Source organism: Vombatus ursinus, unplaced genomic scaffold (genome assembly GCF_900497805.2).
Source record: "Vombatus ursinus unplaced genomic scaffold, bare-nosed wombat genome assembly UNPS02014812.1, whole genome shotgun sequence".
Taxonomy (NCBI): domain Eukaryota; kingdom Metazoa; phylum Chordata; class Mammalia; order Diprotodontia; family Vombatidae; genus Vombatus; species Vombatus ursinus.
In genome coordinates, this window is record NW_020954590.1 from 45,436,925 (window position 1) to 45,451,764 (window position 14,840).

The 14,840-nt window shown below is 37.3% G+C and overlaps 1 protein-coding gene across 6 annotated transcripts in view; it reads left to right on the forward strand.

Annotated features, from left to right (window-relative positions):
* LOC114054060 (disks large-associated protein 1) overlaps positions 1–14,840 on the forward strand; it is a 411,078-nt gene that overhangs the window by 231,194 nt on the left and 165,044 nt on the right. For 3 of the 6 annotated variants that reach the window (XM_027877129.1, XM_027877131.1, XM_027877132.1), the window contains exon 5: positions 14,227–14,256. The exons of the other annotated variants lie outside the window; for them this stretch is intronic. In XM_027877129.1, coding sequence (XP_027732930.1) covers positions 14,227–14,256 — 30 coding nt within the window. The remainder of the gene's footprint in view (positions 1–14,226; positions 14,257–14,840) is intronic. 6 annotated transcript variants of the gene reach the window in all.

The window sequence follows — 14,840 nt, forward strand, 5'->3', positions numbered from 1 at the left end:
CACACACACACACACACACACACACACACACACACACACACACACACTCCAACCAACAGCAAGAGGAAGAGATTGAATGTTCCCCTCCCACTTACCTCCAGGATTCTGTAGAGGTAGAACTGGACTCAATGACAGGAAGGCATGTGTTCAATTCCCCCTCTCTGGTACATATTGGCTGTGTTATCCTGGATAAATCACTGTTCTTCTCAGTGTCGCAGTCAACTCTGTAAGTCTATATAGTGCAGAGAAGATGCTGATGTACACTGGGAGAGGAAGTTTCCTCTTCTGGGAGTTCCAGTGAAATCACAGGCTCAATTCCCCTATCTTGATCTGAGAGATACCACCTTTCACTTTCTGGGACATTTTATAGGCCATGGGTGGTTAACTTGAGAAGGGGTCGATGGATAGATTTCAGAATGAACTTAGATGGGGGGGAGGGGACTACATCTTTATTTTTACTAACCTCTAAGTGAAATATCTCCATCACTTTCTTAAGTCTAGACAATTAACAAAACAAAAAAATCAAGCCCTGATTTGTAATTTGCTGATTTCTGAGATATAAATATTCACATAAACCAGCACTCCCTTAAACACTTCCCTTTCCTAGATCTCTTCCCTTAGAAGTCTTCCTACTTTTCCTTCTATCCTTATATTGCACTGTAATTGCTGACAGCCATTAAATCTTTTTTTTATTTTATTGTTTAAACCTGAGCTTCCTAGACTCTTAAAAATAACATTTCCACATACATAGTAAAATAGAAAATATTATATATGAAAAAAAGAATTTCTATAATATCCAGCTTGCTTTTTTAAAGTATATACTAAATTCAGCATTTTACTTTCAAAGTTGCCCTACTTAGCTGTCTTTCCTTCTGAACTTCCTTCTGTTGTCTTCTGTGCATTTAAAAAAAATGTTCCAATGATTCTTTTCTTTTCATCTTTTTGGGCAACACTATCTCTGGTATCCCTTTGTCAAGTAGAAAAAAAATTACAATCCTTATAACAAATAAAAATAATCAAGCAAAACAAATCTACATATTTGCCATGTCCAGAGATGTATATCTTATTCTGCATTTCTCTGTCAGGTGGTGGGTAATATGCTTTATCACTGAGCCACTGAAGTAATGGCTGGTCATTGCAATAATTACAATTCTTAAATCTTTCCAAGATGCTTTTCTTTACAGTTATGTTGTTACAGTTCAAATCATTCCTCTCTTCTGCATCAGTTCATACAGATCTTTTCAGGTTTCTTTGAAATTGTCCCTTTCATCATTTCTTACAATAATGTTCCATTAGCATCGTGTATCAAAATTTGTTCAGCCATTCTCCAATTATTGGGGACCCTTTGAGTTTCCAGTTCTTTGATACAGCAGAAAGTTGCCATAAATATTTTGTACACATGCTTTTTCCTCTTTATTTGATCTCTTTGCAATAATAATTGTTATAATATCTAGCATATATAATGCTTCATAGTTTGCAAAGCCCTTTACATGTATTATCTTATTTGAGCCTCGCAACAACCCTATGAAGTAGATTCTATTGCTATCCCCATTTTTAAGATGAGAAAACTGAGTCTGAGAGAAGTTAAATGACTCCTGGAGTCACAAAGTTAGTGGGGATTTGAGTCAGGTATCACTGGGTCAAAGGACACGCAGCTTAGTGACTTTTCACATAGCTGTGAAATTTTGACAGGAAAAACTTGACCTTTTTGCACTTGTCAGACTTCTTCCCATTCAGGGCCCACATTTTAGGCAGGATATTGGTGCAGAGAGAGAGTGAGAGAGAGAGAGAGAGAAAGACAGAGAGAGAGAGAAAGAATTCAGAAGAAAGATTATAAATTTACAGATTTAAAGCTGGAAAAGTTTGAGGCCTGAGAGTGCAACCTCATCTTATACATGAGGAAACTGAGACCCAGAAAGATTAAGTGGTTTGCCCATGATGACACAGGGAGAAAGTGGCAAAACTGGGATTTGAGCACAGAGCCTGACTCCAAATCTATCATTCTTTCCACAATTAGGCCTCCAGCAAAACTGGGGCTGAGAGTTCATGCTCTTTGAGGATTGGTTGAGGGAACTGGGTATTTTAGCCTGGCCAAGAAACGATTCAGTTCAGTTCAATAAACCTTTATTAAGCACCTACTATGTGCCAGGCACTGTGTTAAGCACTGGGGCTACATGGTAGTTGTCTTTGGGTATCTGAAGAGGAGCCATGTGGATAAAGGATCAGACCCATTCTACCTGATCTGAGAGAGAAGAATAAGGGAGGCCAGCATAGGCTCGAGGTAAGGACTGTCCATAAGTAAAATGGGCTGTTTACAGAAGTAATGGATTCCCCCTCATTTGAGGCCTACAGGCGAAGGCTGGATGACCTCTTGTCAGGAATGTTGAAGAGTAAAAGGAATTCCTACTCAGGTCCAGCTCAGATTAGATGACCTTTGAGGCCCCTACCAGCTCCAAGATTCTAGGATCCTGTGATTCTGGTAAGAGCATTGATCAAAGTGTTCATGTGACTATTTTACTGTCAGAGTTCTAATCAGTGACTGTTTCTGCTGGCACACAACTGTTCCCTGCAATGTTCAGAAATCTGAAGTATTTAGACATTTGTCTCCATCCCAGCAGAGGTCACAGGAAATTATTTTTTTTTTTTTACATTTAGTTTAACTGGTAAGTCTTTCTGTGGCCAATAACATGATGTAGTAACACTAACAGACAAACACCAGGGGGAGATGCAGCTCTACAAAAGGAACTGTAGAAACCCTGAGGGTCTCATTAGATACACAGCAGGCCGGTTAGGCATCTCTAGCAAAGGAAAGAAATCCCTAATAAAAGGAGAATTCTGCTAAGGACAGAAATTGCAAGAAAAAAAAAAAAACCTTTCATTTAAAGCTCTGTGAATTAGCTTGAAAACTGCATTTCTGCATCCAGGCCTAGCTGGAGGATTTTGCAGTATTTGTTTCAAGTGTACAAAATACTTAATTTTAGTTTCGGTTATGGAGCTCTCTACTCTTCTTTCTCCATCACACACACACACACACACACACACACACACACACACCTGGTATATTTATATACAAATTGTTACGTTAAATAGTGACCAAGCTAGCCAGAGCTCTATTATTGAGCTCTCAATCCTTGAGTTCCTTTCCCTCGTATGGCCATGGAGAGCATTCAGCTTTCATTACTGGTTACACAGCCTTCTTCGAAGGCAAGCCCCATCAGTACCAGGGCTTTGTTAATTTCTACTGCCACCAGGTGTTTGACATCCCATCCCCCAAGAATGAGAGATCAAAGGTATGTTCACATCTGCTGCTCCCCCTCCAACCTCCACTTTTAATCTGCTATTTGTTTCCTAAAACAAATAACACCTTTACAATCTAGGCAGTATTGTGCATGTAGAAAGGAAGAACAAATTAATTGAAAACAAAAGTAACCAGGAACAAAACATATCACTGTAGTAGAAAGTAGGAAGCGATGGCATCCTGGGAGTATTTTTTTTTTCAAAAAAACAAATATAATGCTGGGGTGTATAAATAAGATTCTTGCAATGCGGAAATGACCAGAGAGGAACATGGACAGTAATATATCTTTACCACTTCCATTGGCCTATAACATCAGTGAGTTTACTCTCAGAACCTGTAGAGTATATCTTCTCATCCTATGTCAATTTTTGTTCATGTTTCTCCTTAAGTCCTCCATAAAGGTTCTAACCAACATGTTGGAGGTTCTCCATTTTAGCAACACCATCTATCCCATCTCATCACTCATTCTTGCTATATTATTAACCCACTTCTCTCTCTGGTAGATCTCTGTTGATGTCTTTCATGCCACTTCGTGCATGTAAATCATCAACAGTAATGTGATCCAGTCTACTTATACCCAGTATACATTTCTCTGTTGTCTTTTGGATCTCCCATCATTTTGATTCTTTAGAGATTGTGGTGTTCTATGACTTCAAGCCATATAGCTTCATCAGGAGGAAGACTGGTGTTCAAATGATAGGTTCTCTTGTGTCAGGAAGCGTTCTGAGATCATTGAGTGCAGCATACTATTTCCCAAATATAACTAAACTTGATCTCTTATTCAGTTCTAGGCCAAGCTCATGGTCTATTTGCAGTGTTAGTTCAAATTATACATATTGATAGACTAACTTAATGGACTGTTCATACAATAGTATGTCATAAACAAGGATTTTTCATTTTTGTCTTTATAATCCCAGCATCTTGTACAGTGCTCGGCACTTAATATGCACTTAATAAATATTTGTTGTTTGACTGGTCAATATGCATTTTTTCATCTACTTGTTTTTTCTCATATGAATAGCTAGCCTAATTAATCTCATTTGAGTAGTTTATTGACTTCCAGTGCTTCATCCAAAGCAGAGCACTTTTACTGTACCTCAATTAGCAACTAACCTAGAACTCTCTTGACTGTGGTTTTATTTTAATTGCACTGGTGATTTTATTTGAAGCAAAGAACCCTAGAAACCCAGCAAAAGGCAATATGGGGGGGAGCTAAGTGGCGCAGTGCATAGAGTACCAGCCCTGGATTCAGGAGGACCTGAGTTCAAATCCCACCTCAGACACATAACACTTACTAGCTGTGTGACCCTGGGCAAGTTACTTAACCCCATTGCCTAGCCAAAAGAAAAAAAGGCAATATTGGTTCAATATTGAGCCTATTTGTATAGGACTATTGAGTACTTTGTGAAGTATAAGAGAAGTTAACAATTCTGTTAAATGGGTGGTGTAGTGGGTTGACAGCTGAACCTGGAATCAGGAAAACTTGATTTCAAATCCAGCCTCAGACACTTGATAGGTTTGTGACTCTGAGCAATTCACTTAAGTTGCCCAGTGAACTTTTGTGGTACCTTTAGGTTGTCAGAGGCTGTGTCATTAGAGCATGTGTTCTGGCAGGTTTTACAAAGCTAAAAATGCTTCAAATATGGTCCTAGCAATACACTATGTCTGCTGAATGAGGAAGGACTAGCCAAGTGTAGAGTTTATTACCCTCAGGCTGGCCATGAGGTGATAAATTCTTGGGCCATGGCAACCAATGAAACAAAAGAAAAATACAATTATTTAAATATTAGAAAACAAAACCTAAAAGAAGATGGAAAAAGAAGACTGAAGGATCATTAAGCTTAAAAAGGTTATTAAGAATAAAAACTGAGAATGGTAAAGTTTGCTTCTCCATGCCCACAGAAAATTAAACAAGATGAAATGAATATAATATAAACCAAGAAGAATTTTCTGATAGTAGAGTTATTGAATAACAAAATTAATTGTCAAATATCTTATCTAGGCATTTGGCTATCTTAGAAGATTTCAGCTTTGGGAGAGAAAAATTTAAGTAATTCAATAACACACAGAAATAATCACCCATAAGTCACTTCTCAACCTCAAGAAAAGTTCTCTCCAATTCCACTCCATAGGCATATTTTGGGATTATCATCTATCCCTGTACTCTACCAGATAGCTATATATAGGAATATCTTCTTACTTCCCTTTTTTGAATTATTTACATGATGATGATAATAATGATAGCATTTATATAGTGCTTTAAGATTCACAAAGTGCTTTACAAATATTATTTCAGTTGATCCTCACAACTATCCTAAGAGGTATTATGCAACTATTATATTATTATTATTAATGCTATTATTATCCCCATTTCATGGATGAGGAAACAGAGGCAGATTAAACTTAAGTGAATTGCCCAGAGTCACAAACCTATCAAGTGTCAGAGACTGGATTTGAAATCAGGTTTTCCTGCTTCAGGTTCAGCTCTCAACCCACTGTACCACCCACTTAACAGAATGGTTAACTTCTCTTATACTTCAAAAAGTACTCAATAGTCCTATACAAGTAGGCTCAATTTTGAGCCAATATTGCCTTTTGCTGGGTTTCTAGGGTCCTTTGCATCAAATAAAATCATGCAATTAAAATCAAGCCACAATCAGAGAGTTCTAGGCTAGTTGCTAATTGAGGATCCTACAATTGAATTATCCCCTGAATTCTAGGATGATCCTGAGGCCTCTCACCTTTCTCCATAGACTCACAGAATCATAGAATTCCAAAATTGGAAATGTCATTTAGAACCAATTATTCCTTGAAAGGAATATCTTTTACTACAACTAATCCCCTGCTTGAAGACTTCAAATAATAGGTAGCCTGCTAACTTCTGAATCAACTTCTTTTACTCTTGGATAGTTCCACTTGTTGTGGAACATACATCTGCATGTATGACCTAAATCTGCCTCACTACATTTCCTATTCATTACTTTTAGGGTTCAGCCTTCTTGGGCCAAGTAGAACATGGCTAATCCAACTTCACCATGACAGTCTTTCATATACTTGAAGACAATTAGCATTTCCCAAACCTTCCTACCCCCTTCTCCAAAGTCTTCTCTACTCCAGGCTAATCGTTTCAAGTTTCTTCAAAAGTTCTCATATGACTTTAGGTCACATGGGTCTCTAGTCCCTTCATCATACTGGTTATCCTCATCTGGACAAGCTATGGTTTATTAATGTCCCTATTAAAATGCGGTACCCAGATCTGACTAGAGAAAACCAGTAGAATTATCCACTCACTTATTTTGAATACTGTTTCTCTTCACGAAGGGAATTATGATTACTGCTACTTGATTCCTGACATACCCCTCTCTAGCCTGCTCTGTTTTTGTCTCCAGCTATTCCCAAGTTAGAGTCTAGTCCTGTCTGGACTACATTTAAAATTCTGTTAACAAACCAAAGATTGTATTAGCTTTTTTGGCTGGCATGTCACATTATTTGACCTTGCAGTTCCCTAAACCTACAAATTTAAACCCTTTTCTGTTCACATCTTGTCTATTCTGTACTTAGGCCATAATTTTTTAAATCTTGATAAAGGGTTTCATATTTGTATATATTATATTTCATCTTATTATTTTTAGCCATATCCTAGCCTATTCTGAGTTGACCATCCTTAGAAATGTATATCTTCTATCTACTCATCATGTATAATGGAAATATCACTGGAATGGGAATCTGGAGATCCCAGTCCTAATTCTGTGTCTGCCACTCATATATTGTGTGACTTGTGGCAAGTAACTTAACTTTTCCTGGTTTCAGTTTATTTATTTGTAAAACAGATGCTTTATACTAGACAGGATTATCTCTAGAATCCTTTCCATCACTAAGACTATAGCTGAGATTCTAGTGGTTATTCAATTCAATTCATTTAAACAAATACTTATTATAAATATTTTTAAATAAATAGTCATGTAAGTAATGACGACTATTTCTATTACTTGAAAAGAATAATCATTATCATCAAATATTTATTGAACACTTACATTATGTAAAGCATGGCTGTGCCTGAAGATAATAGAATGAACTAAATGACTCCTTCCATATTAAGACAACTCCTTCAGCTGAAAGTGATTTGAACTCACTTCATATAACTAATTTTTGTTAGCCTATGGCTTTTGGTAACCCCCAGAGTAGCTATTTTTATATACAGGAAGGGAAAAAGGAAGAGACCTAAGTATTAGAAGGCCTGCTCTCCATATCACAATTCCCCCAAAACCCTCTACTATGGAAAAATACAATAACTTAGATTAATAAGTTCCTTGAAAATGCATATCTATCTGGGAGAGTTTACACATTAAGCCAGTCGTCAGTTATTCAATTCAATATAGGCCTGGAGTCAGGTAGACCTAAGTTCAAATCCAGCTTCAGATACTGTGTGATAGTGTGACTCATTTAACCTGTCTGCCTCAATTTCCTCAACTGTAAATTAGGATAATAATATCACTTACCTCATAGGGTTGTTGTGAGGATAAAATGAGAGAATATTTGTAAAGCTCTTAGTACAGTGCCTGGCACATAATAGATGTTTTAGAAATATTTATTCCCTGCCCTTCTCCTGTTATTAAGCTGCTAGACTTAGGAAAATAACTGTATTAGGCATGGGTGATAATGACACAAGCCCTTGCCCTCACAAGGTCTACAATCTACTAGAAGAAACAAGATGTACTAGGGTACAGAGGAAATATTTAACCAGGACTATTAAAGCTATTTTTAAAATTTTTTATTGAGTTGTTATTGTCATTTAAAATTTATTTTTAATTTCTTTACTTCAAAAGTTTCAAAAAGACTTTAGTTAATTATTTTTAATTCCCTGGATTTTTTTTTTTTTGGTAATTCAATAAATACTCAAATATTCAAAAGGATCTACGATCTCAATTTGAGAGTTTCTTCTGACTATGTAGATAACTCTTCCATGGCTGCCCATCCTATGTAATTCTTAACAATATCTTCCCATGAATTCACTAGAGATGTTTCACCCAACAGCCTAAAAGCCTTCCTTGATTTCTCTTGACATTGTGAGGGTATCAGTGGAGTACTCTGGCTTTCCACTTTTTTTGTCCCTCATCTACACCACGCAACCAACTCATCTTCTCTTTTAATGACATCTTTTACTCTTATTCTTCTTCAAAGTTCCTCATTGGTTTTATGCAGCAACACACCCACCATGCATCAAAAATTCTATATAATCTTGTTTAAATTAAACTCATGTGATGCAGTATGATAGATATTTATTATACGTATACCATGTAAAAAGCACTGTGTTCAGTGCCATGGAGTTTTAAATAATAGCTGGGCTCAACCAACTCAAAGCTTAGTAGGGAACTAAGAATAACAAAAATAACTATTATACATCATATTATATGAATGGTTTCAAAGAGATTTCAAAGCAAAGTGCTATGAGAGATCTAATAGTGGAAGACATTACCAACCACGGAGATTGGGGAAGTCTTCATTTGAAATCAGCTTTAAAGGATGGGTAAGAAATAGAGTGGTAGGCCAATGTGAGAGCTTATTTTGTTTAACTATGCATATTTGGTACAATGACTTAGCTTTTCTTTTTTTCTTTCTTTTTAATTGGGAGGGATAGATAGGGGGAAAGAGGCAGAGATTGGGGGAGCCCAAGATGAGAAGAAAACAGAAGGCAGATGAGAAGGAATCAAAGACAAACAGGATGGCTCAATTGAATATATACTTAAAAAAGAAAAGCATACTCTACGAAATAGAGATTCCCAATTTTATGTGCAGCCCCTCCTTTGGTTCCATAATTCATATGAAAATGCTAGTTTTACTTAATGTTTTGCAAGGTCAGAATTATTTGAAAATTAAATTTTGCTTGAAGTAGTATGGTACAGAGGAAAGTGTACTAGATTTAGAATCAGGTGACTGTAGTTCAAATTCCAATTCTATTACTTACTTAGTGTGTGAACCTGGGAAATTCTCTGAGCATCTCTGGGGCTCAGTTTCCTCACCCATAAAATGAGGGTATTAAACTAGATGACCTCTGAGGTACCTCCCTTCTCTCGATAGTAAGTACAATGGAAAGTGTGCTGGTCCTGGAGTAAGGGAGACCTGAGTTCAAATTCAACCTCAGAGGCTTATTAGCTGTATGACCCTGAGTTAGGCTGCTTAATCTCAGTAGTCTGCCTCTGTAACCTCATCTGTAAAATAGAGATAATCATAATACTAATCATAATACCTACTTCTCAGGGTTTTTGTAAAGATAAAATAGATAATATTTGTAAAGTAATTTGGAAACCTTAAAGTTCTGTATAAAATCTAGTTGTTATTAGCTAAAAATTCAAAAGGAGAAGAAAAGAATAGAAAGTATTCCAGACAGAAGGAAGAACCTGTGAGTATGCTACATTTTTAGGAAGAGAAGAGAGTTGTCCTGTCTGGCTTAAATACAGAGTATGGAGAGATGTGAAATAAGGCTCAAAAGATTGAGTATTGTTAGGTTGTGAAAGACCTTGAATCCCGAGCAAAAGAATACGAGCTCTACTTGGCAGAAAATAGAGAGCCATTGAAGATTTGAACAGAGAAATGATGTGATCAGATTTACATGTAAGATTATATAGACAGCAGGGTGACAGAGAGATTGGAAGAGAAGATAGGGTGGTAAGAAGATTTTTAAGTAGGGTATTCATTGATCCACATGGATAGTAATGAGGGCCTGTCCTAAGATAATGGTAGTGGGTATAGGAGAGAAAAATTCAAGAGATGTGATGGTAGAATTTTTCAAAAAAAATAATAAACTTAGTTGATAACTGATTGATTATGAGCCATGAGTGAGAGGGGTGAATCAAAGATCACTAGTTTATATGAATGTGAAGATGGGGTGAATGATGATATTACAGATGAAAATGAGGAAATCACTAGGAGGACCAGATCCAGGGAGAAAGCTAATGATTCTGGTGTTAGACGTCTATGGGGAGATAGTGCAGAAGAAAAGTCCCAACTGGAGGCATGGATCTGAAAGTCGTCTATATGAAGTAATTGAGCTGTAGAAATAAATAAAGTTGCCTAAGAAAGAAAAGACATCAATCACTCCACAAGCTTTTATTAAGCATCTACTATATCTCAGGGAGAGAATCTAGGACCCTTGAGGAACTCCCACCTTAAGGGTTTAAGAGGATAAGGAGCCAACTTGAGAAACAACAAAAGGAATAGTTAGGCCTCTGAAACCAAGGAGGGAAGATAATAATAAAAGGAGAGAATATTGAACAATGCCAAAAGGGGCCAAAGGGCAAGGAGAATGAAAACTGGGGGTAACTAAATTTTGTGGTTAGGTCATTGGTAGTGTTTGAAAGAGCAAGTTTTTTTTAATAAATTTATTTTTTTTACATGCATTATAATCTATCCCTCCCATTGTCCCCCACTGAACAAACAAATGAATAAATAAATATATAGATAAATGAGTGAATGAATAAACAAATAAGTAAATAAAGCAGAAAATAAGAACCTCATCATAAGCATGCATAGTCTAGCAAAACAATTGGCCATGCCTAAAACTGTATGGTCCTCTCTGTATTTTAAATCCATCATCTCTCTGGTAGGAAATGGGTGATATATTTCATCTTCAGCCTTCTGTACTCATTGCTTATCATTGCACTAATCAGAATTTCAAAGCTATTTTTCTCTATAATGTTGTCATTGTATAAATTGTTCTCTTAGTTTTACTCACTTCTATCTGCATCAGTTTATAGAGATCTTCTCAGTTTCCTTTGAAACTGTCTGCTTCAACATTTCTTATAGTATAATAATATTCCCTTGCATTTATATACCATAATTTGTTTTGCCATTCCAACAGAAATTGATTAGAAATCCCCTTGGTTTCCAATTTTGGGCTACTATGAAAAAAACTCCTAAATATTTTTGTACCTATAGGTCCTTTTCTTCTTCCTTTGATCTCTTTGGGGCATAGGTCCAGAAGTGGTAGTTATTGTTGTTCAGTCATGTAGAACTCTTCATGACCCCATTTGGGATTTTCTTGGCAAAGATATTGAAGTAGTTTACCATTTCCTTCCCCAGCTCGTTTTACAGATAAGAAACTGAGACAAACATGGTTAAGTGACTTGCCCAGGACCACCCAGCTAGTAAGTGTCTGAGGGCAAATTTGAACTTAGGGAGATGAGTCTTCCTTTTCAGACCCAGCACTCTATTCGCTGTACCACCTAGCTACCCGAAGAATAGAAGAGGGGAGCTGAAAAAATTCCCATGGGTAGCTTCAATCTTCTCTGTGCAGTTGAAGGCTATAAATTCTCTGCAAGGAGAGAGGAGAGAGAGTTTAGAACTTTTGCTATGGAGAATGAGATAAGTACTTAATCAGAATTAAGCAGAAAGATTATTGAGCAGCATCAAGAGCTCAGCTTAAATTGTTAGCCATGAATTTGTAGTGGGTGACGTCAGCTGCATTTACTGAAGTGTACTAGGGGTACTCACCAGCCTGAGGAGCAGAAGGGGGGAATGTGGTTGGTGGGAGTTCCCTAGATGTGAGGATTCACACTTCAGAGATAGTGGAAAATCAAGAAGACAAGGGCCTTGGGACAGTAGCTAATGATACATGAAAATGCTAAACCAAAGGGTCAAGGCTGGGCTTCACTGCAAATGAAGTTAGAATGAAGGAGAATGATGTTCTGGGACAATAAGGATTTGTAAAGAACCAAAGGCCATGACAAAGGCCAAGAGTAGAAATGGTAAAAGGAATCAAGGTTGTGGTCATGTTTTAAGTCAAGTAGTTTAATTCAGACTGTTAAAAAGGACTGGAGGGAGTTAATGAGCTCTGAACTTGGGCCAGAAATAATTATCTTTTTGAAGTCAACATTTTGATGATGATAATAATAATAATAGCTAGCATTTACCTTTGTCTAAAATTTGCCTAGATTTTACATTTATCTGATCTAATCTGTATAACAGGCTTGTGAAGTAGATACTATAGGTATTATCATCTCCATTTTATAAATGAGGAAACTGAGGCTCAGAAAAATTAAGAGACTTGCCCACAGTCATAATAGTACCTGCATTTGGTGGCATGTCTAAAATTATACAAGAAACATAAGAACAAAGAAAATGATTAGCCAAGCCTTCCACACTGTTCATACATGGAGACACTCCTATGATTTAAAAAACAGTGTTGCTGCCTAAAGAACCTGCTACGTACTGTTTGTGGTGCTGCCTGCTTGCTTTCTGGGCTGTCTTGTTCCAACAAATCCTTGTTCCAACAAAGTCACTTCTGCATCTGTTTGGGCTGCGAACCCTGTTGATCCGTCTGCTGCTAATGTTTCCCACACAGTTCCTGCACCAAAGTCACATTTGAGTGCCTTTCTAAGACCTAAGAAAACTATAAATGGGGAGGAAAGGGGAGGGTGATATTTTTTTGCCTATGAAAAAAGCAGGAAAAGACAATTCTTAATAATATTGGACTATTCACTTAAGCCAAAATCCCTAAATATGGATTTACTTATGAGAGGGGATTCTACATTGCTAAGATTTTCCTCTCAATACTACACTAAAAAGAAGAAAGCTCATTACTGATTTTTTTTTCTTTTTAAATGGAATGTAATGGATAGCAAAAGAGTGGTATATTCCTTTGGAAGTTATGATGGAGGACAAGTTGGCATCATCAGTTTTGAAAAGCAAGGTGGATACGTGCAAATGCTGAATTTACCTGTTAGAATGAAGGAGCCCTTTGAATTTGCTGCATCTCCAGTCCATGAAAGGGCCAAATCAGACCCTCAGCCCAAGGCGTGTACAGGCCCTGTCCTTTTGGCTATCCCATGGATCTTTGAAGATTTCCTCAATAATGGCCAATTCAAAGGATTTTTTTTTCTTGAGCTCCTGGACCATGTCCAGTTTTCTCAAGTCCAGTATTTTCCAGAGACACTCTGCCTTCACCCTTATACTGACTTTAAAGCAACTATAGGAAAGCTATAGGAATACAGAAGTAGCCTCAAGTTTTTAATTTGATGTGTAATATCAAAAAACAATTCAAGTCTTGAATACAACAAAGTATAACCTTAAAATACAAGTGCCCTCAGAATTTAGAGTATTTGATGGGAAGGACCTGGAGTCCAGAGTCTGTTTTCTGGTCTTCCATCACTAATGACAGTCTCTTCACATGTAAAATAAGAGGATTGAGCTACATGACATCTGAGGTACCTTGCAATTCTAATTTTTCACTGTTATACTAAATTCATCTCTAGAACTATACTGGACTCTTGCCCAGATGATAAAACCAGAAAGGCTTGGAAAACATCAAACTGAAAATACTGTCCATGACCCAACAACCTCAGAGAAACCAGTTGCTAAACCACAATACAAAATTTGACTCCCTGACAGATTTCAACAAAAACCTTCTTCCAGAATGGTTAGAAGGCAAAGTGAGTCTTTGAAATTACGCCTGGCTCAGCTGACCACCTGAAACAAGCTGTGGAGGTCCTACCCCTCTCCTGCTTCCTTTCTCTTTTTCCTTACCCAACCTAAAATCAAGACGGCCTTGTTCTCTAAACACATTATAAAGTAGGAATCATTGTTGGGAAGTTGCCTCCAGCTATGTGGGGTTTTCCAGGTTGACAGTGCTTTAACACATTACTCATGCAACGTTTTGAGTTTTGCTTTCTCCAAACACAGTTAAGATCTCTTTCGCATACCTTTTATTACTCAGTGTTTTAATTTGGAAGGTTAAAAGAGACAAGGGGAAACTAATGCACTCTTAACCTGGACTAAAAGAAATTGAATTTTCTAAGTCAATATTCTGATTAAAACAATCAAACTCTCTGATTACTAATAGTTGTAAGTCTAGACCTGAAGCATGTGTTATAGAAGACTGGAAGGGTAATTTGGGGCCATTATATAACTGCCATTTTTTGTTTTTGTTCAAGGTATCATAAAACTGAGTTCTGCAGTTGAAGGTACGTTTTTTTGCAACCACAAAATCAATGTTTTGCTCAGGGGATTCAAATAAGGGTTTTGGTACTCTTCCAGCAGTGTGGAGAGGGGCATCTGTAGCACTTTGGGTAGCTGATGGTCAGTTTCCCCCGAGTGCCAGCGGTTGCCTTCCCATCTCATGCCTTTGCTTGTTCCAGTCAATATATGCCTCTGGGTCTCTTACTTTTCTACAAGTTGTATCATCATGAACCTGAGAAGGTGGCAAAACAAGAGTGTGGTTTCTATTTTCTACTGTGATTGACTCACACCAGATGACCTTCTGCAAGTCCCTTAATCTGTGTGGGCTCCATTCCTTACTGGGTAATGGTTATGTGAATCTTTTCAGGGAACTTTGCCTTTGGTTCTTTCAATAAGGCCTTCCACTAAATTCTTTGGGCATTTACTCATTCATAGCACACATATTTGCCCTGGAAATACCTGTTTCCCAGAGAGCAGAACACCTAGTTATTCTTACTAATGAGCAAAATAACTAAGTAGATATACATGGCAAATCTCAACTGGGAGTATGGAAGGGGAGCGGGGGAGGACAGGATATGCTACTCGGGAT